A 27,001-nucleotide genomic window follows, 5' to 3' on the forward strand; every position below is an offset into this window, starting at 1 on the left:
AAGCGCCGGAGCCATCTCCGGCGCTGGAGTTGTCCAGACGCAGCTGGGGAACGCACTCGCAGGGTTCTTCAGTGAGTCTGGTCGTGAGTGGGAAGGGGCAGTCCATCAAACAGGTGGGAGAGTCACCGGAAGTGGTGGTGTCTAATAAAAACAAAGAGAGCAGGGGTAGGTTTCCGCAGGGAAGTGGGATAAAGGCAGACGGCAGTGGTGGAGGTAGGCCATGGGCAATGCGCCGGGGAGACGTGAGTAAGTGGAGGATCCAGGGGTGGAGGGACCTCCAAGGATTGGGCCACACTGAAGCCAGGATCCAGGGGTTTCATCCAGGTCTCTCACATGGGTGCAGGGACCCAAACATGTGGACCACCTTCCACTGCTTTCCAGGGCACACGAGCAGGAAGCTGGTTTGGAAGTGGAGCAGCCGGGACTCGAACTGGCACCCATATGGGATGATGGCACTGCAGGCAGCAGTTTCAACCCTACACCACAAGGCCGGCTCTGACATTTCCAATGTTTATGGGAAGCAGTGGTGTTGATCTGCATGAGATTTACCACATTGACACAATGTGAGAATTTGCCCTACCTATTCTTGAAGCCATGTAATTCAGAAATCTCTTCAGATAATACCCAAATCCATGGCATGCCTCTGGGACCAGGCTTGTGACAGTAGAGGTTGTATGCCTCAACTATTTACTACTTCCTAATTGTTTTTGCCCAAATGGTCCCCAAACATACCTTAAACACTAGCAGAAACACCTTCTACTTCTACTACAACTAAATTTTTTGAAGGATATAATTGATTACAAGGGTATTTGTAATTAGTGGCTAAAATAGGACATTTTGTTTTCAGGAATGTGGCCAAAGGGTGGCCATTTGGCACAGCTGTTAAGATTCTGCTGGAAACACGCACACTCATATGGGAGAGCCCGGGTTCAAGTCCCAGCTCTACTTCCACTTCTAACTTCCTACTAATGGCACCCTGGGAGGCGGCAGGTGATGGTTCAAGTACTTGGATCCCTGCAGCCCACATGGGAGACCCGGATGGAGCTGTGGGCTCCCAGCTTTGGCCTGGCCCACCCCTGCCTGTTGTGGGCATTTGAGGAGTGAACCAGTAGATGAAAGATCTCTGCCTCTCTGCTCTTCAAATAAATAAAAAGTAAAGGAAAAAGAAGTTGGGGAGACCAAAGGAAAGCAGAAACCATCCTTTTGTTTTTAAAAAGAAAAGGGGAAGTTTGTAATATCCTAATCTGGAACTTTATCTGGAAAAAAAAATGCTTGCCGAATCATTTCTAGAATACTCTGTAGTGAATACAGTGTTGGGAACTCACGTCACTTGACAGAACAAGTCCTGTCAAACTGATTCATTTCCTTCCATGAAAGAGTAACAAGATTTCAGCAGATTGAGGGGAAATGATAAAGATAATCTGTGTTTTATTTAGCAAAATGCTTGAACCTGCTCCATCCCACCTCTTGGTCAACACATGCAGAAAAGTTGGGGATTAGTTGAGCTGCCGTCCTGGGGTCCAGATTTAACCACACATCCCTTTAGCCCAACAGCAGGGACGCTTACCTGAGCTCCTTTAGGGGGAAGAAATGACGGTGCCTCCCCCAGAGGGTCTTGGAGTGTGGACGAATGGATCTGATGTGCTTGGCATTCAGGGTGTTGATTGCTCAGATATGCTCAGAAGATCAGCTGGGAGTCTGTCATTTCTAGAAAATGAAGTCTGTGCTGGCTGGTCACCGTCCTTTAAGAACCCTGCACCCACATCCCTCTGAAAATCCCCCCGCAGAAGTTCTTGAGCGCTGTGGTTCCCAGGTTTCTCCATCACCAATGGGGGGCAGAGGGTACACAGGAGGAAATGGTAACTTTGAAAGCAAGGGAAATGGGTGGGGAAATAAATCTGTCATGTTGTCAAGTCCAAAGGGGCAAGGCACTCTGGAAATTCTAGGTAGCCTGGGAAAGAGTCTGTCCTTCCTAGGAAGGGCCAGAGTGCTACTTTGTTGCTGACTTGCTGGGTTTGCAGATCCTTCTTCTTGAGGACGTCCAAGCACCTGAACAGCACTTGTGGCATCTTGCACTATTCATCTTCACAGCACCCCTCCTGAAGGCATTTCCTTGCAATCCTTGTATTTTGGTAACTTTAAGGCTAGAATGGTGTGTATGGGGGACCCAGACATGAAAAAAGTTTATCCTTGATCTTCTTTCTTCATCTCAATATCCTGTTTCCCGGAACTAACATATTTCAACTTAGAGCCCTGGAACATGTAGGTATTTAAAAAGTTTATGGAAAAATAGGATTTAAAGATAAGTTTATTGGGGTGCAGAGAAATTTTGAAGATGATGCATTTTTCCCCAGTCACATTTTCCTTGAACTTTTTAAAAACGCTTCATACTCAAAAAGAACTTCTCAGTTCTGCGAAAGCCCCTCTCGTTCATATAGCAAGTTCATGGTCGGATCCTCTTACTCCAGCTCTGCCTTGCCAACCAAGTAGCATCAGGATATTATTAACCATTGCTGAAGCATGTCCTATACCAAGCGTTGTGCGTGACACTTTGTTTCTGCCCTCTCAATCCTCCAACAACCCCTTGGGTGGGTGCTGCTATTTCTAGCTGACAAGAAGACACTCTGAGGATTGTATGACTGGCTGGAGTGGCAGAGGTAGGACTGGAACACGAGACTTTGGTGATCTTTCCATTCTCTTAAGGTCTGTTTCATTTTTAATTTTAACAAAAGATCAAGTAGTTTTTCCTTATGTTTATTGACTTTTCGATGTGTTCAACTTTGTTTATTTGCTTCTATTTTACACAAGGATCATGGAAAATGGAGTTAAAAGGCAAGTTCATTTTGGTGCAAAAAAAAGTGTGGAAGCTATACTCCTAAGGGTCTTTAAAAACATTCATGAGGCCGGCACCGTGGCTCAACAGGCCAATCCTCCGCCTTGCGGTGCTGGCACACCGGGTTCTAGTCCCAGTCGGGGCGCCGGATTCTGTCCCGGTTGCCCCTCTTCCAGGCCAGCTCTCTGCTGTGGCCAGGGAGTGCAGTGGAGGATGGCCCAAGTGCTTGGGCCCTGCACTCCATGGGAGACCAGGAGAAGCACCTGGCTCCTGCCATCGGATCAGCGCGGTGCGCTGGCCACAGCACACCGGCCGCGGAGGCCATTGGAGGGTGAACCAATGGCAAAGGAAGACCTTTCTCTCTGTCTCTCTCTCTCTCTCGCACTGTCCATTCTGCCTGTCAAAAATAAAAAAATAAATAAAAAATAAAATAAAATAAGAACCATTCATGAAAGACCTGTCAAAAATAAAAAAATAATAATAAATTAAAAAAAAATTCATGAAAGAGATGAGTATTTGGCATAGGGGTTAAATGGCCACTTGGGATGCCTGGATCCCCGTACCCATCCACAACTTGAAATGCCTGTGTCCGAGGCCTTCCTCCACTCCTCTCCAGCTTCCTGCTAATGCGATCCCAGAAGGCAGCAGCTGACAGCTCGAGTGCGTGGTTCTCTGCCACCTACGTGGGAGACCCAAAATGAGTTCCAGGCTCTTGACGTTGGGTTGGCCCAGCCCTGGTGGTTGTATACATTTGGGGAGTGAACCAGTGGATGGGAGGATAGAAGACCATCCCCACCCCCACTCTCCCTCTCTTTCTTGCTGCCTCTCAAATCAAATACACAAGTAAAAATTAAAAAGAAAAGGTCGGCCGGTGCTACGGCTCACTAGGCTAATCCTCCGCCTGTGGCGCCGGCACCCTGGGTTCTAGTCCTGGTTGGGGCGCCGGATTCTGTCCCGGTTGCCCCTCTTCCAGTCCAGCTCTCTGCTGTGGCCCAATTCCTTGCTCCCTGCACCTGCATGGGAGACCAGGAGGAAGCACCTGGCTCCTGGCTTTGGATCGGCACAGTGCGCCGGCCGCAACGCGCCAGCCGTAGCGGCCATTATGGGGATAAACCAACGGAAGGAAGACCTTTCTCTATGTCTCTCTCTCTCTCTCACTATCTAACTCTGCCTGTCAAAAAAAAATAAATAAATAAATAAAGGAAAAAAGAAAAGGTCACGAAGGGGCAGGCATGGTTGCCTATGGTTAAGGCACGAGTTAGGATGCTCATCTCCCACACTGGAGTTCTCAGGTTTGAGCTCTGGGTCAGGCCTCTGACGCCAGCTTCCTGCCAATGCAGACTCTGGGAGGCAGCCATGATGGCTCAAGTACTTGGGCTCCTGCCAGCCACAAGAGAGTCCTGGATTGAGCTCCTGGCCTAGCCCTAGTCATTGAAGGTACTTGAGAAGGAAACTGTCGTGTGTGTGTGTGTGTGTGTGTGTCTGCTTCTCAAATTTAAAAAGTCATGAAAATGCAGAATTTAAACAAACTGTGCATGGCTTTAGGAAAACGTATGCACCCCCCCTCTTTGCACAAACACATTGAGGTTCCCTCGGATATTACTGGGCATACACCATCTCTGGCTTCTAGTCTGTCCTCAGCTGCTAATAGCTCATCTCTGATAGCTTATTTACTTTGAGAGAAATAGTAGATAACTAAATCCTATCTTTCAAAAACACACAGATAGTTAAAAAAACAATCATCAATCCACTTTCTGTTATTGTTATGTCATTTTAGCCCAGCCCATAGGGTCAGCAGCTGAGATTGGTTCTTTTAATAAGTAGTAATAGAGTGATTAGGCTTTTTAAAACATTAATCCGACCCCAGAGAAACACTCCGTAAAAGTCCTGAGGGTTATTCCTTCATTCTTTCTTGCTTATGTCTCTGGGCTCAGGACTGTCTTCACCCTGGAGTCACTATTTGCAATTCAGTGTCGTCATCACTGCCATCATCGTCGTCATCATTGTCATTATCACGATCATTATCCCCCCTCGCCATGGGCACATCACTGAGCACCAATTAGCACCGTGAGCATTCATGGAGATGCGTTCAGGGTAGACTCCATCTGGCGCTCTGCTCAGGGAAGCAGGCGGGGCAGTTCACACCATGAATACAAATCTGCCCGCGTCTTTCCATCTCATCACAGGTACCGAGACGGAAACAAGTGGGTCTTGCTGATGGGATTTTGGTGCCTGCATGGTTATAAAGTGATCCAGAGGTGTGGGTGTTGTGTGCAGTGGGCTAAGCCAGAGCTTTGGACACACACATCCCACATCAGAGTGCCTGGTTGAAGTCTCGGCTACTCTGCTTCTGATCCAGCTTCCTGCTAATGGGCCTGAGGTAGCAAGTACCTGAGTACCTGGGACCTGGGACAGCAAGTACCTGGCCCAAGTACCTGAGTCCCAGCCACACACATGGGAGACCCAGATGGAGTTCCAGGCTTCTGGTTTTAGCCTGGCTCAGCCCAACTGTTGAGGGCTGTTTGGGCAGTGAACAAGTGATTAGAAGAACGTTCTCCCTCTCTCTCTTTCAAATAGATAAATAAATAAATAAATCATTTTTAAAAATTGATGATAACTGACTAGCATAGACTCCAGTGACAGAGCCATCTTACACCTGCAGCTGGATGTGTGGCACTTGCACTCCCCCTCCACCGTCTTCTATGCCCAATTCCTCAGGGTTCTACAGAGATCGAGGTGACAAGAATGAGACCAGGACCCTCCAACACGACTCTGATTTGAGTTTGAAACCCACAAACATCATTGAACTGGTCCTCAGGTATCTGCCTAATAGAAAATGCACAACAGCCAGTCCTTGACCTGTAACATTTGAAAGTTAAAAATTAAAATGTATACAAAATATTTAGAAAGTTCCAGACTCCCGGCATGTCTCAGGAGGATTTAGAGGCTGAGAGTGCCAAAGAGATCCTGTGTGGCCAGGTCCCGCGGCCAGACCCCTCTGCCAGCACTGGAGCTCACTGAGTGGAGGGAAGAATGCAACCTCACGCACTCCGAGTTCTCTCCTGGCTGGTGCTGGGGCCTTTCAGCTGGCCTCTGTGAACGCGGCAAGCCCCAGCTCCAGGTCTCGGTAGGTCTTCCTCGCCATGCCATGTCTCTAACACTCTGGGCAACGCAGTGGCGACACGCCCGGCGAGCTCTCCACTTTCTCCCACAGGGGCGGGACCCACCTCTGCAACTGGTGAGGATTCTGAGTTCACACTTGAGCAATGATGACCTCATCACCTCACTCTGCCCCCTCCCCCACCTCCAAACTAAAAGGCAGCTAAGCCCAGGAGAAGACAACCTTGGGGCGGGGGGGGGGGGGGTGGGGGGGTGGGGTGGGGGGGGTGGCGGAAGGGCAGCTCCGGGTTCCCTTCGATCCCGTGTTGTGTCACCCTCTGGCCTCGTGACCTTGCTGCCCGCCTTGAAAGCATTTTCCAGGGGCACCACATCCCCCCCCCCCCTTTCTGCGAGGGTCAGTCAACAGCGTAAGGCTCGCATGTCTTTATTAAGCATGTTTCCTAAACTGCATGCTTTGGCTCCGTGCCCATGTGCACCAGGAGAGCTCCAGGGAGCAGGTGAACCCCAGAGCCCTGCCACATGGCTCCTCATGGAAGTAGCCTATGAACACGCAGGAGGCACCTGCGCTGCCCTCTGCTGCCCTCCTGGATACCTCCAGGGTTTTCCCGGCTCCCTGCGTCCCTGGCTGGGCGCCTGCTGAGAAGCCAGCTCTGTCCCTCACAGAACAGGGCCGGGCAGCTGCCCCTGCAGCAGCAGAGCGACGGCAAAGGCAAGCTGGGCGTACTCCCTGCACACCAGGGCAGGCCAGGACCTCGGGTCCGGCTACGGGGAAGGCAGCAGTGACGAAAGCCTGGGACGCAGACCGGGAGAAGAAAGGCTGTAGATAAATAAGGCATGTTTGACCAAACCCTCAGCCCCTAAATCTCGAAGGCCACTGGAGCAGGAAATTGAATGGCCAAACGGGAGCAGCGCGCTCTGCCCTCCCCCCACCCGTGGCCTGGCCGGTTTCCGAAGCCTTTTTAGATTTTGATTTTTTTCCCATTTAGAAACCTCAACCATAAAGGAGAAGCGTGTTTTTTCAAACAGCATGGAGACTCGAGTGGGGGACAGATCTGAAAGGGACTGAAAGAGGAAGGGAGACTTGCTGGAGAAGGCAGGGGGAAATGCAGGGGGAAACGCATGCGTGTGCAAGAAACGAGAAAACAAAGGCAAGTGTGGCGTGAGAAAGACGCGCGCTCAGGGCAGCAGGCGTGATGTGGGAGGGAGGGTGGCTACCGGCCGGCAGGCGGGCAGGCAGGCAGAGCTGGCTGGGAGGCAGGCCGCACATGTGGGAGAGAGACAATGATGTCAGCATTTCCTTCTGGGGTGGTCACGTGGGCCCTTCCAGGTAAACAGACTGGAAATAGACTCCATCAAGGCAGCGCCCGCTGGGGGAGGCGGGAGCCCATCTCGCCCCGCCCCCTCCTCCCTGCGCATCCTCCACACGCAGGGTTCCAGGTCTCAGAAGCCGATTTTATGAGCCAAGGACTGGGGCCCGGAGAGGGGGAGCTGTTTGCTTTTGTAATCAGCCTGAGGAGGTTAGAGAGAGTTGGATTTTCAGTGGGAGGGAGGTGGGGCTGCCTGGGAATCGGGGCTTGGATGCTGCCTGTGTCTCGGGCCGGGTCTGCACACCCTCCGGTGTCTCCTTTTGGCCTGGGTCAGATGGATCTAGATGAAGGCTGGACTGGCAGGCCGCGGGTTAGAAGGAAAGGATCCGATGCTGTCATTATCAGCATCAGGGAACGGCAAATGCTAGGAGACTGAGCCAGCCAGCGTGTGGTGAAGGGTGCAGTATCTGACCACGGTGCCACAAAGGGGAACCGAGACCCACCCCTGCCCAGGCCAGAAGAGATGAGGTGACAAGTCCCAGTGACTTGCCCCCAGAGTTCTTTTTTAAAAAAAAATTCTATGGGAGGTCCCCCACACAAAGCACAGCAGAAAGGGACTCCCTAGAGACTTGAGCTGAAAAGCAAGGTAGATGGCTCAGCTCATTTTCCACCTGGAAGGCTTTGGTCGGGGGTGGGGTGGGGGTGGGAGTGGGGTGAATGCCTTTTTCTTCAAATTCCTGGACATGGAGCCATGGAAGCTGCACAGAAATATCTCATTAGGTCACTGTTTGAATAATTTTGTGTGGAAGGCACAGACCTGATTTCGGTCACAGTTGTCTGTCCTCGTGGACATGTGGCCAGAGTCCCTGAGAAGCATCGCTCACACCGTCTCCCTGCCTCAGCACTGAGAGGCGTCCTGGGGTAAATCCTGCATCCAGGACAGTCCCAGGCCGACTGGACGAGCTGGGGTTCCTCCCAGGAGACCCGCAGCCCGCATCTTGTCTAAGCAGACATAACAAGGCATCTCCCCTCCAGAAAACACAACCAAAGCCCCTCTCACTCTCTTCCCCTCCTAGCCTCTCTGCCCTCACCCTTCCCTGATCGGTTTCTAGCAGGGAACATGGTGAGACAAATTTGGGCAGACGTGCCTCTGGGGATGGACTTAGGAGCTGGCAGACAGGAGCTAAATTAAAAGTTGGCCTTAGATGCACCTGGGGAACAAAGGAGGGGGAAAAACTAGGCACTGTTGCTGTGCTTCCCACCCCCACCTCCCTTATGCGGTGGGGTGCAGGCAGAAAGGTAGGGGTCCAATCAGTGCACACAAGTGTACTTCCAGTCCTTGGGTTAAAAGATAGATATTTGATACCCTTCTCCATTAACGAAATACGTCACTCGGACATGACTCTCAGCCCAGAGTTATTCTTGCAGCATTATGTAATTGGATTGCCTAGTCAGAAGTACTTCCTTAACAAGCCTTTCAGCCACCCCTCCGCGTGGGCCTGGCTGGTCCTGCCCGGTCACACACACGGGCTTGCACAGCTTCAACCCAACTCAGCACGGCGAGGAGAAATCGGCCCACGCCTACAGGCTGTGCAGAGCCACGCCAGGGAGTGGTCCGGCGCCTGGTAAGACCTGTGCAAGCCAGCGTTGGCCGGAGATTCTCCCGTGGCTGAGCCTCAGGATGGGCAAGGGAGGCATTTTTGTTCAGAGGGGGCCGCAGGGCTGCGTCCACACACACACTTCCCTACCCTAGGCTTTGCCGAACTGACCACTGGGGCTGGTTGTGGCACAGTGCGTTAAGCAGACTGGTTCCAGTCCCGGCTGCTCCACTTCTGATCTAGCTCCCTGCTAATGCCCCTGGGAGGCAGTGGATGATGGCCAGAGTGCTTGGGCCCCTGCAACCCACATGGGAGACTTGGATGGAGCTCCAGGATCCCGGCTTCAGCCTGGCCTGGCCTGGCTGTGGTGGCCATTTGGGGAGTGAACCAGTGGGTACAAGAGCTAACTAGTGCTCTTTCTATCTATCTATCTATCTATCTATCTATCTATCTATCTGTCTGTCTGTCTATCTATCTTTGCTCTGCACTGATGTGACCAGGACACCCCCAGGAGGCCCACCTTTGGGATGCCACTGCCCTTATTCCCCGTTTACTGGATTTCCTAATATTTTTCACCCGTGGCTGGTCACCTGATCATCCCTTCCTGCCGGCCCTGCTGCCTCACAGGAGCAAGGAGCTTGTCTCAGCATCAGACGTAGTTTAAGAACACTTACACAGAAACATAAAAAGGGCTGGTAGGAGCCTCTGCTGTCATGAGCAGTTCTGAACTTCAAATCCTGGGCTCCACAACAGCTCCACACATTGTCCCTTCTTCCCTTGGGAGCAGCTCCTCAGGGCCCACCAGTGACTTGTCTCCCAGCCGTGCGTCCAGCCCTGAACCCAGGCAAAGCCCAAGGGCGGCCCCGGAACACGTGTCGTGCCCTGCTTCAGCCTGCTGGCACTGCACTTGTATCTCTGGTCCTCCCTTGGGTCTCCTGGTTCTCTGCACTCTGACAAGAGGCAGCTGGCGGAACAGAAATAGCTTTAAAGCCCGGCAGACCTGGGTCCTAATTCAAGCTGAACCACGTAATTAGCTGTGTGACCTTAAATAAGTGACTTAACCTCTCTGAGTCTGGCATTCCTCATCTATGAGACGAGACAAATATCAGTTTCCCAGGGCCCCTGGGAAGAACTGAAAGCGACTGCATGTAAAGTGCCTGGCAGGCAGCAAGCACATAGTGTGTGCACAACAGGAGGATGAGAGGAGAAAGGGGCCACCTCGCCTGGCCCCTGTGCTCAGCGCCTTCCCCATTCCTGTGTCCTAGTTCTTTGAAAGTGCTGAGTTGAATCTCACCATCACTGGGGGCGGTGCCTTTGGTCCCAGGCTCCCAGACATGCCCAAGGCTATTCCTTCCTGGAAGCTTCCACCTGAAAGTCAGGTCCTTACCTGCTCCCTTCCAGCCCCGGGCTGCCGGCAGACCCCTCCAGGGCTGGGCACCAAGACCGTTGTATCAGCTTGGGTTTTTCACCTGCGCCGACCTGCCTGGGAGGGGTGGGGGGCACCCAGTGTATGTAGCAAAGGGACAAGGAGCGAACGTGTGGGCTCTCAAAGGTGGCTCGCTGTGTGACCTTGATCTCTGCAGCTAAGAAGCGATCGCTCTAACTCCCCCGCGGGCGGCCCAAGGGCAGACTGAGGTACAATCAGCTACCCGCGCAACCACAGGAGGAGACCCGGGAAGAGAGGTTCCTTGGAGATGGGGGCAGGCAAGAGCCAGCCCCGAGGGGTTCTCCAGCCCAAAGTGCAGGCGCACCAGGAGCCGGCCATGCTGGCCGTACCTGGAGGGCCCAGGGTGGGGCGGAGGAGGGCCCGAGGCAGCGCGCACCGCTGCCCCACTTGGCAGGAAGCCCTTCCCGAAGACTGTGAGTTTAACCTTTAGCATTCGAGCGTCGGGGCTTAAGTGTGGCACTGAGCGAGTCTCCCTGCCGCAGCGTTCCCAGCAGCGGAAAGAGGGGTCGGCACCCACCCGCCCGCTCTCCTCTTTCTTCCGGGGCAACCTGACAGGAAAGGAGGTGTGCGGCCCCAAACCCGCAGACACAGGCTCTCCTGGAGGCCGCCCGCTGCCTGGCCAGCCGCGCCTCAGTGGCGAGCCGAGCAGCCCCGAGGGGGTCTCCATTCCCAGTTCTGCTCTTGGAACCGTCCTCCTTCCGCAGGCCTCGGCTGGGAAGGGCTGCGTGAGACTCCAGCCCAGGGTCCTCCCCAAGTCGGGGATAGGACCCTCGAGTCGGCGTCTTGCGGGGGAGGGGGTGGGGCCCCTGCGGTCCAGCACAGGCTGGTGGGGCGCGGTAAGGGCGGCAGGAAGGGAGGCGCAGGACGAGCGGCCCCAGGTGGGGAGTCGGGTGCGGGGAAGTCAGGTGCTGGGGCCTGGGCGGTGCGGACTCGGGCCACCAGCTGCGCCCTTGTGCGCCCACTCCTTCCCAGGCCGCGGCAGGGGTCGGGCCCCTCGCCTGGTGGGTTTTCTGGGCACCCGCAGGGGCTCAAAGAGGGTGATCGAATTGCTCCGCCCCGGGGCCGTTTCCCCGCCCCAACGAAGAGCCGCGGGGCCAGGCCCCGCGCGCATCTGCGAGGGGCGCCACGGTCCCAGGGCAGCGGCTCTGCGCCGGCCGGAGCGCCCCAGCCAGCGTCTCCAGGGGCCGGAGCGCACGGGCTTCTTTCCGGGAGCCAGGAGCCAGCAGGAAGCAAGGGTCCCGAAATGGGGCTGGGTGTGTCAGACATTAGAGATGCGCTCGGGGAGGCTGGGGGCGGTCAGCACCTCGGGAAACTGTCTAGAGGCTGTGGTTCGTCGAGACGAGGTGGGGTGCGGGGCCGGCGCCTGGCCTCTACAACGCCCAGCCCGGGGAGCCGGCGAGCAGACGCAAAAAGCCTGCGTCCTACACCCGGGCCGGAGGACCCCGGCGTCGAACGTCCCTGCCGCCCCGCAGAGCTCTGGAATGAAACAGGGAGGCGGTGGCGAGGGCGCGCCGGGGACCTCGGCTGGGAGGGCAGGCAGCCCGGCGGGGGGCCCAGCGAGTCCACGCCGCAGCCGTGCGCACAGGCCTGGCGCGCTCGGGGACTCCTCGGGGCCCGCCGGGCTGCGCCCTGCCCTCACCGAGCGCGGGCCCCGAATTTCGTGCCGCCCGCGCGCGGGAAGATCGGGTTCGCCTTTTTCTGCATTTCTAAGAATGGGAAACAAACGAATCGGAAAATTTTTGCTTTGGAAAAATATGTTCGATGTCGTTTGTTGCTTAAATTGTCCTTGTAATTTTTTCCCCCAACTTCATTTGAAGAGAGGAAGAAAGTTGATGCGGGTACCATAGCGCGTTTCTCTCTAAACTGTCCCTTTAGACGTGCGGGCGGTTACTGCATGTGTTTTCTAGGGCGAAGAGAGCGAAATACAGGGGGAGGGAGGGGGAGGACTGGGAATATCTCTCTTAAATCCCATTACTGACTCCGAGGAGAGGCTCGCAAAACTAGGAGAAGCTGGTTCGTCCCCTACTGATTTCCTGCACTTCAAAGATTTCCTTTGCCCCTTAAATCAGAAATATTATGGCGCTAGGTATTTCTCGGTAAAAAAAAAAAAAAATTCACACGTTTCTCCAGAATATGTACGCGGTATAGGTTCTTTTCTCTTTTTCTATTTTTAAAAATATTTCTCAGCCAAAAAAAAAAAAAAGAGGGGGGGGAGGGGGTGGCTGAGGCACTCCCTTCCCTGGCCATTAAACAAGCCGAGCCTGCTTGAGACGCGGGCATGGGGGATTGCTCAGCCGCGCGTTCTTCCATTAGCGCCCGCCTGCGTGTGTGCGTGTCAGCAGCGCACGTGCCGCCGTGGGCACCGACTCCCCGGGCCGGGTGGACGGGAGCCAGGTCTCAGTTGTCCGCTCCCGGCCCCCGCCTGCGCCTCGCGGGCTTCCCCTTTTTCTGCCTGGGGCTGGCCACGACGAAACCTCGATCACTCCCCCAAGTTGTGCCCTTGGAAATCCCTACCGCGAGCGCAGCCGGGCCGAGGGCCTCCTGCCCTCCAGTCGTTCACTTTGTTGCGGGGTGAGGAGCTGACTTCTCTCTCTCCTCCACCCGCCCCGGGCTTTAGATGTGGCGCAAACTTAGAGTACCAGGTCAGCGAGGGGAGCCCGCGCCCGTGGTGCCCTCGGCGCAGGACCCGGGAGAGCCACGGGCGCCGCGCCTGCTGCCCCACGGCGGGATTCCAGATTTCCATTGCAAAGGAATCGAGGAAGCTGGGGATCTGCCCCCAGCGCTGGACCTGACTAGCTGTCCTGCCTTTCACAGTGCGCCGGCCGCGTATTCCAAGTGAAGGGCGGGCGTTATCATTTGGAACTCTTTCAAGGACCCTGGCGCTCCAAGTTGGGGCTAATTCTTTAAAGGTTTTACTTCTGAGAAACGGAGAGGAGAGGGGATGAAACATATCCAGAAATCCGTATACTGGGGATAACGCTCAAGAGTAGGAATCCGGAGTTCAAAAGAAAAAAGGTGGGGGTTTTGTTCCCTCCCCCTTGCCCCGGGGCTGAAATCTCTCAAGGTGCGAGCTGCCGATTTGGTTTGATTTCCGCGGTTTGGGGTCTCTGTCAGGGTTGGGGGCGGCCAGACTCCACAGACAGACCTCAGCTGTCGTGCGAACTGGCTGCTCTGCTCTTGGCCCTGGAACCAGAAGTTGCAATCAGGGTGATTCGTCCTCACCCCGGTAACTGGAGGGAGCGCATGGCGGAGCCTGCTCCGGCCATGCCCGAACACACCCCTGTCCTGTCCGAGGAAGCCTCGCTCACCACACCCCTCCACCTGCCTCGGGTCCTCCAGGGACCTAGTTCTTTCTTTTGGTCATTTCCAGCCAATTCTTGTCCCACCCCAGACTCCTTTTTCTTGGAGTAACTTTCCAAAAGAGCTGTCATGGTCTGTGCGCCCTACCTCACGGCCAGGGATGGATCCAGGAAGCTCTTTGTCAGTGAGAGTCTCTTCCTGGGCACCCAGCCCACCCCTGGAGCCCCCAGGACATCACCTGGGGGCAGAGACCCACATCCTGGCCAGCTTCACGCTGAGCCAAGACCAAAAAGAGGACTTTAGACGCTTTGCCCTTTCCCGGTGAAACGGCTCAGAGATAAATCAGAATTTGGTTTTTGGTTATCTTTCAAGCATGAACAATATTTTGACAAAAGTATCCTCTGAGCTCTGTGAGTAAAGAAAGCTCTGCACCCAGACCACAAGCATAAAGCAAGAAGCTGCATGTAGTGGACACCACTGTGTACATCTGCCCACGACTGGGGCAGACATGACCGGACTCTGAAGGGCTGGCCCCAACATCCAAACCCCCTCTCCCTGCCTGGGCCATCCTTGTTTTTCACAAATGGGGGTGCATTGTTTACCCAGATCCCCACTGCTCATGCCCTGGCACATGGAGGGTGAACTTTCTGATTTGCTGGTTGCTGCTCAGGGCAGAGCTGTTTAACCATAGGAACCAGCTGTGGATGCAGCAAGTCGGGGCCCTCAGAAAAACTGCACCCATCACCCCTAGGACAAAAGGGAGCCCACTGTGGGGTGTGTCTGGGGGTCAGTGGGTGGGCTGCGGTGGGGGAGGCAGAAAGATGGAGCGCCACGTGCCTCGCCTGCCTGCCTGCCACTCTCTCTTGCTTCTCCCTCTCTGCCTCATCTTCTGCCATTTCCAGAGGCAGGAAAAGGTGATCTCGGACTTGACCCCTAAATCACAGCTGCCGGTGGCTGCACCTCGCGCCGGGATGAGCGCAGCCCCTTCCCCTGGCTCGGCCAGCTTAACCCTTTTCTCCCCGCACGCGTGCGCGCGCAAGTACACACACACACACACACACACACACACACACACACACACGGCGCCTCTGACCCCGGCACCGTGCACCGCCTGCCTATTCGGCGCGGCACCTTGGATCCTGGGCTGAGACCACAAAAGGTCGAGACTGCGGGGCGCATTGAGCCTGGGGCACGGGTCGGCTGGCTGGCCCGGAGCGCAGCCAGGGAGCCCGAGAACGCGCTGGAGTTAGCGCAATGAGGAGGGATGTTTGGATCGTGTTAACTACCCAGACAGATGCACTTCGGCATGTCTGCATTTATGGAATCCATATGTTGTCGTGGCAAATGAAAGGACAGCAACACGTACATACAATAGACTTAGAATAACAATGCGCATTCAAAGAGGGACCCGCACATTCCTCGCCCTCCAACCCTGCTCTTAGATCCGGCGCGAAGAGTTAGTTGTACAGACAGGCGTCCTTTCAACCTCGCCTGCCTCCACGCGGGGTTTGCTCTTTTCTTCCACCTCTCCCCCCTTTTTTTTGTTTGTTTCTGTGCCCCCAGTCCCCCTTCTGTAGAAAACCCAGGGCCCAGAGCTAGGGTCTTTGGAAGTGAGATCCCTGCTCACTCCCTTCCCCCTGAAGACTGGCCCAAGACATCTTCAGCCCTCGAACCAAATAACAGCTGCTCCCACTGCAGCCCTGGATTCTCAGCATTGCAGGGGAGCAGACTTCCTCAAATTCACCGTCCACATCTTCATCTTTAAACCCACACAGCTACGTTGTGTTTGCAAAGAAGTGGCTTCACACAGCTCTGGAAACACGAACCCCCAACGAGACAGCCCTGGCAGAGCTCCAGGCAGACCTGCCTTTATGGACACCTTGTATCTGGGTGTGCACCTCTGTATTCACCAACACACAGATGCAGAAACATCTGAAGTCATCCACATGTATATTTAGGAGCCCTTTCATGCACGGACCTTTGTGTTTATATAGATACATATATATCCATTCATTTGAGCAAGAGACAGAAATGTACACACCAATGCCATATTTAGTTCACACCCCACTTTCCCTCCCTACTGTAAATGCCTTAAAAACAGATTGGCTTGAAATGTTCTGCTCTCTTGCCAGCTAAAAGGTTCTGAATTTCTTGGTCCCCCTTCTTCATTTTGTACATAAAATAATCCATATAGATGCTGGATTATCATCTAAGCATTATTCAATCATACAAGCTTGGTACCTCTCCTCCTTGTAACGAATTCACTCGGTAAAATTAGCATAAGTATTTACCAGATTAAGCTGACATTTTCCTATATTGCAACATGAAATACATTTATGTCCAGAATTCCCCCTGAACAGCTTCTACCAGCGGAGATACTGACTTCCTCCGCACTGCTTTATATAACAAACAAGCTACAAGTTCACTCCTAGTACTATTTACATTTTCAAAGAAAATAAATACATAGTATTTAAGTGATTTTTCAAGATCTACAAGGAGAAATTTAATTCTGCCGCATCTTTAAGAAATAAACTAACAGATTTATGAAGATTCGTGAAGACAGATAAATAGGAAGCAAACACACTCCTGAGGGTCTGAGCGATTTTCCTTACCTGATGTATTACGGACAAATTCAGAATTTACCAGTGTTCTTTCAGTCAGCTACATCTTACACTGCCCTGTACTTTGGACTGAAAGGGAAAGAAAAAAGATTAACTGTTGCCAAATGAAAAATCTAAAATAATAATCACAAACCGGACAAACGGAAGGTAAAAATATACAATGGCTACAATAAAGATAAATATTTATTTAATCAAAGTAGAGGTTGTGTTGGACTGTAGGAATGTTTCATCCTTCCCTTAAAAAAAAAAAAAAAAAAAAGGCAAGAAAGAAAAAAGCCAGAGTCTCTGCAGGCTGCGGAGAGTCCCCATTGTCCGGGGCCATGGAGAACCCAGAATGGCATTAACCTCACAAAAGACACATTGTGCAAGGGACAAAAAAAAGCCCCTTCTTCTACAATAACTTTTAGCTTTTTTATTTTTAGAAAATGACAAAGGTTTTGCAAGCACTGACTGGTGAAACCTGTAGCAAGCCAGGCTGGACTTGGCGTTATTGATCAGCTGTCCCGCATGGAAAAGCAGCCAGGAAAACTTTGAATGGCAACCCAGATTTGGCTCATAGAGAGGAAACCCCCGAGTTTTCTAAATGTATTTTCTTTTCTTTCTTTTTTCCCCCCCTAAATAAAACAGCATTATTCCCAGAGTGAATTCAGAAGGATTAGATGAAGTAGACCTGCAAAATCCTAAACCGGTTTTCTCCCCCTAGTCTTGACTAAGAAGCTGCATGCTCTTAAGAGCATTGGAAAATCTCTCAAAATGAAGAATTACTTTCTGATCAAACAGATTTCCTGATTAATCTCCAAATTCCTTCCCAAATAAATAATCTTGGTAGGCTGGGGCCACATTTTTTTTTTCCCCAAGAACAATGTTTTAGCGTGTGCTCCCTCTCTACCTAGTGTTACAGGGTTTGCTAATAATGCCTTCAAAAACATAAATGTTGCTTTTACATTTGTTTGCAGATCACTTAACGTGCAGATTGTATTTTATTTTACTCCAGACATTGTAATTTCAATGGTACTAGTTCATATTTAGAACTTACATAAATACATACTTGTCATTAAAAAAAAATCTGTGGCAGTAGCAGTGACGCTGAGGCTAGGATTTGAAGAGGGGGAGAGAGAGAAGGGTGGGGGGGAGAGAGAGAGAGAGAGAAAGAGAGAGAGAGAGGAGGGAGAGAGGAGAGAGAGAGAGAGACTCTTGTTCTTCCTGCGTTTGTTTGCTTGCTTTTTGGAGGTCTCCTGCACCAGCCTAAGTGATGGCTTTGATGTACTGAGAATTGGTGCAGGAGCAGGGTCCCTGGCTGCTGTCTTTGAGTCCAGGGATCTCCTGTGGGCTCTGGTGGGATGTACCGCTCCTAGCCTTTATCTGAAATCCATCCTCTCCCTTCAAGCCCTTTGACTTCAAGACTGTGCTCCAAACTCTTGGAGGTAGCTGGTGGACTTTTTTTTTTTTTTTTTTTTTTTTTTAGGGCAGGGGTATGTACTTTCCCCTCTTCCTACACTCCAGACCTTTCCTCGCTATTTAAATATATTGGCTTTCTTTCTTACGAACGTAGTCTGAAATTATTTTTCACTGCCTTTATTACATCCCCGCTTTTGATGGCAAAATAGCTTCCTGTGTTTTGAAAACATCTGCTTTCCAGGTTTTACACGAGAAAATTGATTTTACTTTTCTCTTAAGTCCAGAAAGGTAGAAAGTTAGACTTGTCTCCAAGTGCAACTTTCCCTTTTCTTGTCTTTCCTAAAGTTACGCCTTTCAGTTCTGATTCCCTTTCCTCCTTTTATTCCTTCTACTCATCACCCCCCCTCCCTCCCCTTCTAAAGAACCGGAGAAGATTGATTGCGTCTTATGTCAGAAGACAAAATTAACATATTAGATATAAATTGCCTAGGCTATGCTACGTGTTAAAGTTTTCCCCCTATTTTCTTCACGCATCCTCAGATTTGCTATTTAAAGTGGCCCCCGTTCGGAGTCTCCGCTCCCTCCCCTGCTCCTTCGCTGGAAGCTGTCCCACTCCCATGATCAGCACCCTCTTCTTTGAAGATGCTCTTTTCCTATTTAATTTAGACACAACCGCATTTGCTGGAAAAAAAAAAAAAAAAAAAGGAGAGAGAAAGAGAACAAGAAAGAGGGGGGGGGGGAGAGAAAGGAAAGAAAAAAAAATCTTAAAAAAAAATCTTAGCCAGGTTCCCATTGTTGGCTGCGTGCGCTCACTCCTGGGGTGTGTGTGTGTGTGTGCGTGTGGTGTGGCGTGGTGTGTGTGTGTTTTTAATACATGCATAAACTTTGGGTGCCTCTCTCCCTCTTCCCAGCCTCTTCTCCCATCCTCTCTTCCTGCTCTCTTTGCTCTGCTCATCACTTTCCCCTGGTTTTTTTTTTTTTTCCCTCCCTTCCTCCCCTCTGCCTCCCTCCACCTCCCCCTTTTCTTTTTTGCTGAATCTTATTGATCCAGAAGGTGGCTAATTAGCCCTTCCCGTCGTGCCTGGGTAATGAAGCACATGCGCACTGAATTAATCACAGCCATTTTTTGCAGGAAACTAATTAGCAGAATAAAGATCCAAAGACTTTTTTTTCTTTTCACTCATCAGCTCCCACTTCCAGCGCGTCCCCTCCGACCGCTGCAGCCACCGCCGCCGCCGCCGCCGCCTCCTCCTCCTCCTCCTCCCGGCCGCAGCCGCCGCCGCCGCCGCCGCCGCCTGCTTTGCATCCCAATTACAGCCTAGAGCCGCTGCCGCCGCCGCCGCCGCTTCTCCTCCGTGGCCCCTGCCCGCTCCGGGGGCTGTAAACTCCCCGCCAACCATGCTGCTCGGCGGCAGCGGCGGCGGCGGCTCCGGCTCCCCGGCTGCGGCCGCCTCCCGCCCCGGGCTCCGCCGAGCGCGCTCCAGCTCCGCCGCCGCCGCCGCCGCCGCCAGCAGCGCGTCCTCCGCCGCCGCCGACCCCCGCCAGCCGCCGCTGCTGCCTTGATGGGCTCCGCGGCCCGAGCGCCTCTTTTCGGGATTAAAAGCGCCGCCAGCTCCCGCCGCCGCCGCCGCCGCCAGCAGCGCCGCTGCAGCCGCCGCCGCCGGAGAAGCAACCGCGTAAGTGGCAACTTTTCCCTCTTTTTTTTTTTTTTTTTTTTTTTCCCGCCGCCGCCGCCGCCGCCTGCTCCTCCTCCTCCTCCCGCCGCCGCCGCCGCCGCCACCGCCCGGACGCGGGGCTCCTCGGGGCGCCCGGGCTGCTTTGCATGGGGCTCGTCCTGCCCCCTCCCGGCTCCCGCGCCCGGCCGCCGCCGCCCGCGCCCTGCTCGCTCGCTGCGTCCCGCTCGCCTTCCCCCTGCGCCAAACTTTCTCTTTCTCTTCTTCTTCCTCCTCCTCCTCCCGCGCCGCCGCCGCCGCCGCCGCCGAGCCCGGGCCGCCCCCTCCTCCCCGGCCCCCGCGCAGCCGCCGCCGCCGCCGCGACCCCCGGGAGGGTGGAGGCGCCCGGGGCGAGGCCCGCGCGGCGAGTTTGGAGGCGCCGCCGGGCAGGGCCGGCCGGGGCGCGGGCCGAGGGCGGGAGGGCGGCCGGGGTCCCAGCGCCGAGACAAAGGCGGCGGCCGGCGTGTGTGTGAGTGTGAGTGTGTGTGTGAGTGTGTGGAGGGGGGGTCCGCGGTGCCGAGCGCCCCCGCCCCCGCCGCCCCCGGCCCCCAACTTTGCCCCACCCCGAGAGGCGCCGGGGCTCCGGGCTGAGCCGCCGCGCGGGGCGCGCACCCGGCCCGGAGCAGTGGCCGCGGCTGCCGCCGGCGGGCGGGCGCCGTCCGCGCCGGGGCTCCACTTGCCGCGGCGGCCGGAGCCGGACCCGAGCCCCGGGCCCCGGGAGGGGGCGAGGCGGCCGCGCGGTCGTCCACCTGAGCGCTGTCCGCCCTGCCCCGCCGGCGGCGCCGCCGCGAGCGCCCGCAGGGGCTCTGCCCTGGACGCTAGGGGCTCCCGGGGGCTCGGGGCTGCGCCGCCGGCCAGGGCCAGACCCAGCTTGGCCGGCCTCGCTCGACCGGCCGAGTTGAGAGACACCGGAGGATTCCTTTTTTTTTTTTTTTTTCTTTTTTTTTCTTTTTTGGCTCACGAGAATCTGGGATTGTTTACGTTCGGTTCTGCACTCTGAGCCCTCACCCGGCTCCACGAGATGCGAAAACCATGTTCCTGAATTTTACATCATGCATTTTAATGTCCGTCCTTTTGCATATCTGTTGGAGAGTGGATCCTAGCGCCTTTCATGCAGTGTGTTTAAATTGTGTTTGGACTCGATGTTCAGAGGCTTCTTGTGGATCTATTAAATTAAAATATAAAAATATTTTACTTTGCCTGCGAATTAATCTGTTGCTGGGATCTGACTTTTGTAAGATGTTGTGCAATATCTTCGACTGGAGCAAATTCTTTGATTGCAAATGCTTTCAAAAATCACCCACTCTTAACTTCGCCCCTTGTTGCTTTGAAGTAGGGTAAATATGATAATTTTTATTGGTCTCAATTATTGAAACTTGATCTAAGGGCTCCATGGAAGAAGGAGACTGACTGCCTTTTTGTGGCCTCCGGTTGTAGTGAGTTTTAAAAGAGGGTTTGTTAAGTACCTTTGAAGAATATGACAGATGCTGATGGCTCGGCTGTAATGCAAATTGCAGGACATAAATTCACTTCGGAATTAAAAAAAAAAGAGGCTCGGCCCTTTCTGTGGGGGACGGTCGGGGATATATTATGTTTTTTTTCTGCTTTTTGCTCGCTACTTTGGGAGAATAGCTAGTTGCACACGGGCTGCTTTGGAGGTGCTTGGGAGATTGGGGAAGGCAGGGATTGATCCCCATCTGCATAATCAATAGGGCATTGAGTTGCAGCCGTGTACCTACATTACTGAACATTTCTGTGGTATCTACAGCGGGGGGCTCCGCCGCCTCGCTCCCCACCTTGCAGCGGACACAAGGCGCCAGAACTGACGGCCCAGCTCCCCGGAACGATCTAGGGGAAGTCCATTCCATAGTGGCTCCTTTTCAAACTCCTTCATTCCACTGGAGTTGTGTGTGTGTGTGTGGTTTTTTTTGGGGGGGTGCATTTGTTTACATGTGTGGAGGTCAGGTGCTGAGCCCCCACGGAGCAGATATCTTATGGACTGAGGGCAGTCCAACGGGGTGGGAGTTCGCTTATGGCGTGACCACTTCTGAAGTCCTCTTCTCATCTGTGGTGTTAGATTTCTTAGCTTGATGCGGGTACATTAGAGACAGGAGTGCAGGAGTAACATACTGGAGATGGGAGCAGTGTCAGCTGCTCAGAGAGAGACACAGTGTGGAAAGCGTGGTGGTAGGTGAATCCATATTTGGAGATAATTTTGGAATAGTCTAGCAAATGGTGCACGCACAGGATTTCGTAAAAGTGTGCACGGCGTCAGTTTTGAAAGGGTTGCGGTCTGGGGAGATGAGGTGTGGGCAGGAGAGCCCACTGGAGGCCAGCGGCCTCCTCTGTCTGCCTGTCTCCTCCCCTTCCCTCCCTGGGCTTTAGTTTTTAATTACTTAATGCTGAAACGCACAGGGCTTATATAAATATTTGCAAATGCTCTTTCCTATTGATTTCTCTGGATAAACTGCCCTGCTCTGGTCCAGAGAGGAGATGATCAGATCTGTGGACTTTTTAAACATAGAAAGCCTCTGGAGGAGAATTGGTCCGTGTGTGTGTGTGTGTGTGTGTGTGTACATGTGCACGCGTGCACGAGGGAGCTGGAGGAAGGTTTTGGGGGGCTACAGGGAGAATTCAGGCTCTTGGTGGTGTGGGCTGAGAACTGGGCTGGAGTTGGCCCTGTGGCCTGGCAGTCTTGACTGATGTGTGTGTGTGTGTGTGTGTGTGTCCGTGCACACTGTGTAGGTACTACACTGGGGGAGTAGGAATGCATATGCACATGCTCCCCCCCCCACATTAAATATGGAGCAGTTTTCCAAGGTTGGGTGACTGCCTTCTCCTCGGGGTCACGTTGAGTTCGAATCTGACCCATGCTGCAGGAATCCTGCATTGGGGAAATAAAAGAATATACTGCGCAGGGTCAGGTCAGCTGTCCAGAGGCCAGAACCCCTACAGCTGCTTTGATTTTATTTTTGTGGGTATATTTTAGACTCCTCCTGACGTGTCACAGACTGTGCCTTCGCAGTCTCAGGTGCTGGGTCTCAGGCTTAAAGGCACCTAAGCCTCTGCTCCCAGCAACAACAGAAAACCGATGGTACTGACTTGGAAACAAAACAAGAGAGGAGGGGGAGAGTGGGAGAAAGAAAAAAAAAAAAACCACCCTATTGAGTCCAGTCAAATAAGGTTGGGTCTCCAGATCCAATTACAAAGCAGCTTTGAATATGCAAGACAGTGCACAAGACCAGTTATTCCAGTTACAACAAACTATTAAAAAAGAGAGAGAGAGAGAGAAAAGAAAAGGCATGTTTAGGACGTAATTTGTTAGTACAAGGAAAAGAATCCCACATAAAGCTGCCTTTTTTCCTCCCTCCCTTTGCTGGCTTCACACAGAACTCACTCACCCTTTTCCGAAGCGCCTACTGTAGAGGTTCTTTTATTAAAATCTTTTGGATTTAGGAAGATCGCTGCGAGCAACACATTTTCTGTATTTTTTTCCCCTTTATCTTGGAGGGGAGTTGGCAGGGGTTCTGTGGTTTGCAGTTACACAATATGTTATCATGTTTTTAATCACTAAATCATTGCAGTGGTTATAGATTTACAGTCTTGGGGTATTACAGAGAGGAGCAACGGTGGCTATATATATGCTTTTAAATTACACCAATGTAAACTGCATGCCGCAGCTGTGACTGTGGGCGGCCGGCTGCAGTCTCCCACCCCCCTTACTTCTTCCTCCCTCTGTGATTTTTTTTCCCCCAAATTGGTTGTTTTGCTTAAAATAAGCTGCCCTCTCCCCTCCCCCACAGGCTTTGTCTCTTTGGCCTCCTCCTTCCCCCAAAATTAATTTCTATTTCAGACCTCAAACCCCAGGTAAGCTAGAGCTCAAACTGGTGAAATAAAACTTTGGATCAGAAAGTATAAAATAGTGATAATCATAATGGTGTTAATAAAATAATGACAAGTGCGGGTTTCCTACGAAGTCCTCTTGGTTCCCATGCCGACCTCTTGCATGGGGATGGATGGCCCCTTGCGGATCAGAAGGTGGGGTGGCACGGAGGGAGGGGAGGCCAGGCCTGTGTCCCTGCGAGGCCACTTTCGGCTTCTGTTTTTCATATTATTATGTAACAGAATCCTTGGCAGCATTAAAAATTCAGTATTACAAGCTGATTGTAATGCTGCCTCATTAGACAGCGCTGTCTGGCCTTGTATTAAGTGAAACCCGGAGCATGGCTTTTAGATTATAAACACCAATAAATATTAAGGGTCAGCAGAGAGGGGGACAGCAACTGGGGTTTGGGCCTTTCCTGCTGCTCTCCTCCCACCCCCTCCATGTTCTTCCCACCCTCCCCCTCCCCCCCTTGGTAACTGTCATGTGCTTTCTTGTTGGGATGCTGGTGTGTGGACCCTGGTGACATTTTAGGAAGGCTTTTTATAGAGTTATCTTGTGTACACAAAAGGTTTGGAAGTTTGTTTTGTTTTGATCTGCAGTAAACAGGTCCTTCACTTTGCTGATGTCATTTCCGTTCATATTTGAGTTGTTTATTGTGCTGCTTTGCAGGGCCCTCGCCTCCCTCCCCCCACCTTGCTCTGCAGCGGGAGCCTGCGGCTGCTCGGAGAGGGGGGGACGCGCTGCCGAGCCGCCAGGTCTGGGTTCAAAGGCTGAGGGTCGCGTGTCTTCGCCTCATTGCAGGGTTTGCCCGCTGGGGAAGACGCTCCCAGCATCAGATCGTCAAATCTGGTTAAACACTCGACATGCACTCGCCCTGGTATTTCCCTGGCACTCGGTGATTCATCTCGGCTTCCTTTCTTTGTAGCACCCCCCCCCCCAAACGCCCCTGCCACACCTTGTCTGTGTCTTTAATGCATCCTGATTGTCCACTTCCCTGGACCCCTCCCCCCACAGAAACCCTTGTAGGGACGACTTTGAGACTTTGATTCAGTTGCAAATCTGAACCTGGCATTAGCGGACTTCATGCTGTGAAAAAAAGAAAATGTTGCAAGGCCTTAACCCTGAGGCCTGCCCGCCACCTTCCACCCTAGTGCGGTCTGCTTCCCCCTCTGCGCCCTGCTTCCCTGGGGAGGTGAAGGCCATTGGGTGTGACTAGGAATGCCTGCGCTGTGCGGTGCCTCTCGCTGCCATGTGCTCCCCCTCCAAGACAAAACCGGAGGCTAGGGGAAGGGAAGAGGAAAAACTGACTGCAGGCCCCAAAGGCTTTTCCCATAATAGGATGATGGGTTTTAGGTGAAAAAAAAAATATGACTGTTTTGTTCTTTTAGGTTTAGAAATAACAGGGAGAGAGGGAAAAGCAGTCATTAGGAAGTTCCCCGAGCTGCCTTCCAACTGAGGCGGGTGAAAAATGAAGCAGCATTGACACTTGGCTCCGTGCGAGAGCTCCTGTAACCTCTCCCCCTGGCGTGGCCCTGGCCTTTTGTTCCTGGAGAACGGAGCTAAGGTGCTTTTTCTCCCAGACCACAGGCAGCAGGCGAGGAGTCCCCCTGTGTGCCTTGCCTTTGGATGGCTTCTCATGGTTATTGTCAATGCAGATTCCCCAAACAATCGCTCCAGCGAGACACCAAAGCAAAAACATTTGTCCTATTTTTTTAACCTCTTTGTTTTAGGTTTTTTCTTTCTTTTTTATCCATCCTTTAATTCTCACAGTTCCTATTTGTCTGCAGAGACACAAACGGAACAGCGTGAAGCACATTTTACCGTAGGCCTCACTGCCGACTGGAGCCGCCTCAATAGAAATCCAAATTCTGAAACACTGGCGGACTTGCAGGATATGCGAAATTTCAGCTCGGGGCTCTGAAGTCAGATTAGCCCAGATTTGGAACAAAAATGCGCTACAATGAGAAGATAAGAAAACGGGATTCTGGAATGATTTGGCGGAAAGCCTGCCAAGGGTCATCTTTTGTTTATCTTCTAGTGTCCTGCCCCCTACTTAGAAGGAGCTGCTTGATAGCAAAGAATGCAAACCCACATGCAATTCTTGGTTTAAGACAAAACCCTGGTCCTGGCGGTTTTGGGTTTTGTGTCAGATGCAGGGGTCACGTGTGCAAGAACTGTGGGTATAGACTGTGGAACTGATACTGTGTTGAGACTGATTTTAAAAACTAGGACTTATGTAGGCAGGCAATGTCCCCTCCCCCTTTTTTTCCTCTCCTGTTTCCTCTTCGCTGTCTTCTCCCTCCAACCTGCTTCTCCTCCAAGGATTCAGTGGTGTGTGCCAGGCCCACAGTAAAGGGATGTGTCACACAGCTGGGGACGGCCCAGGAACACCTCCAGACAAAGCGCCCCTCTCTCCTGTAATGTATGGATTCTGATTGCGACGCTGTCCTTAAGCATCTGTCTGCCTTTTCATTAAAATTCTCAATTTCAAGGTTTAGAAACACAAATGTAAGAATCCCCTTGGGTATCCAAGTCTTGCATGGCAAATTCCCTTTGCCCTTTCAGAAATAATATTTTTGTTTAAAAAGAGAGAGAAAGAAGGGGGTGGGGGAGAGAACCAGCTCTTTATGTAGCATTTAGAGCTCTTTGATTTTTGTATTTTCGCTTTCTGAAAACTTAGGCTTGGTAACTTGAAATTCACTTGATTTGGAAAAACTCTTCCAGATCATGGCTTCAAAAAAAAAAAAAAGTTACTCATGTGTGTCTTTGGTGTGTGTATCATTGACAGATTTAGGGGCCGAGCTAGGGAGGAGGAGGGTGGGTGAAGAAAGCAGATAGCGCATCACCTATGATTTGGGGGTAAAAACTAATCTATGGAATTAGCACTGCCTCGATAGATGGAAGCCTTGAGGTTTGTGTCAGAGAGCTGTGAATCAAAACAGCTGTGTGTAGGCCTTGGCGCACCAGCCTGCCGCGGTTAGGACGGCCAGTGTGGGCTGCCCTGGGGAAAGCCTGACCGGAGAGCCTGGCCACCCAGTGGCACTCAGACCCCTGAGCACAGCGTCCTGGAAATGATGGGGTGAACTCAGGCCACGGAACCAAATCCGGCTCCCAGTGTCTCCTTGTTTATCTCGGGGACATTTGTTTTTGTTTTCTTGCCTTCTTCTGGGTTTCTCTTTGCTGGAGCCTCCAGGTTATGGAAGCACCACTGGTTTTTTTTTAAAAAGTCCGCGTCGCGTGCATGTACCATTGCCTAGGAACAGAAGGATCTGGAAGAGGAAACAGATCCCTCTAACCCAGGGGTGCTGTGGAAAGAGAGCCCAGGTTGAACCAGAAGGCAGAATGCTGACACGCACTGTGTCTTAGCGCCGAGATCTATTTACCTTTGCTGAAGTGAAACGGTAGAGCGGTGGCGAGAGCGAGTGTGTCTGTGCAGAGGCAGGAGCAGGTCTGGCTCCGCTGGAGCGCTGTGATTCACCAGCCGGCTAAGCGTTAGGGGGCAGGCCTCTGGCTTGGAGAGGGGAAAGGGCTCGCGTTCTCGGATTCATTTTTTTAAGGAATATTTATCCTTTTGGCTGTTGCCAATTACGCCCTCCAGAGGCACCGAGACTGGGTATGGGGACGTGCGAGGGACGAACTGCCTGCTTCGTGAGTGGGTTTATTTGTCAACAGCTCAGGGATGGAGCGGTGAGCACGCCAGCCTGCTGCTGCCGGCTAGGCCAGGCCGCTGAGGCTCTCCCATCACAGGCGCCCGGCCTTCGCCGAGCCGCAGGCCAGAG

General features: G+C 52.8%; 2 protein-coding genes across 4 annotated transcripts in view; one reads left to right on the forward strand and one right to left on the reverse strand.

The window, feature by feature from the left end:
• Nucleotides 1-27,001, forward strand: part of ZFHX3 (zinc finger homeobox 3) — a 281,912-nt gene that overhangs the window by 8,210 nt on the left and 246,701 nt on the right. The window contains exon 1 of one of the 3 annotated variants that reach the window (XM_070062683.1): nucleotides 19,161-19,300. The exons of 1 other annotated variant lie outside the window; for it this stretch is intronic. The gene's annotated coding sequence lies outside the window, so the exon portion shown is untranslated. Of the gene's footprint in view, nucleotides 1-19,160; nucleotides 19,301-27,001 lie in introns of those variants that run through there. One more of the 3 variants, XM_070062681.1, reaches the window with a different exon arrangement.
• On the reverse strand, nucleotides 18,761-20,370 carry LOC138846541 (spidroin-2-like). The gene is made up of 2 exons (XM_070062556.1): nucleotides 20,345-20,370; nucleotides 18,761-20,216 (listed from the first exon to the last, which is right to left on the reverse strand). Exons 1-2 carry the CDS (start codon nucleotides 20,368-20,370, stop codon nucleotides 18,761-18,763), a joined length of 1,482 nt encoding a protein of 493 aa, XP_069918657.1.

This window comes from Oryctolagus cuniculus, chromosome 18 (genome assembly GCF_964237555.1).
Source record: "Oryctolagus cuniculus chromosome 18, mOryCun1.1, whole genome shotgun sequence".
NCBI lineage: Eukaryota > Metazoa > Chordata > Mammalia > Lagomorpha > Leporidae > Oryctolagus > Oryctolagus cuniculus.

What these genes read in the sequence shown, in the direction of transcription:
- LOC138846541 (XM_070062556.1), bottom strand. Translation starts at nt 20,370, where the DNA reads ATGGTTTTCGCATCTCGTGGAGCCGG. An exon ending in TTCGCATCTCGTGGAGCCGG is followed by an intron (nt 20,217 to 20,344) that starts GTGAGGGCTCAG and finishes CGGTCGAGCGAG; the next exon opens with GCCGGCCAAGCTGGGTCTGG.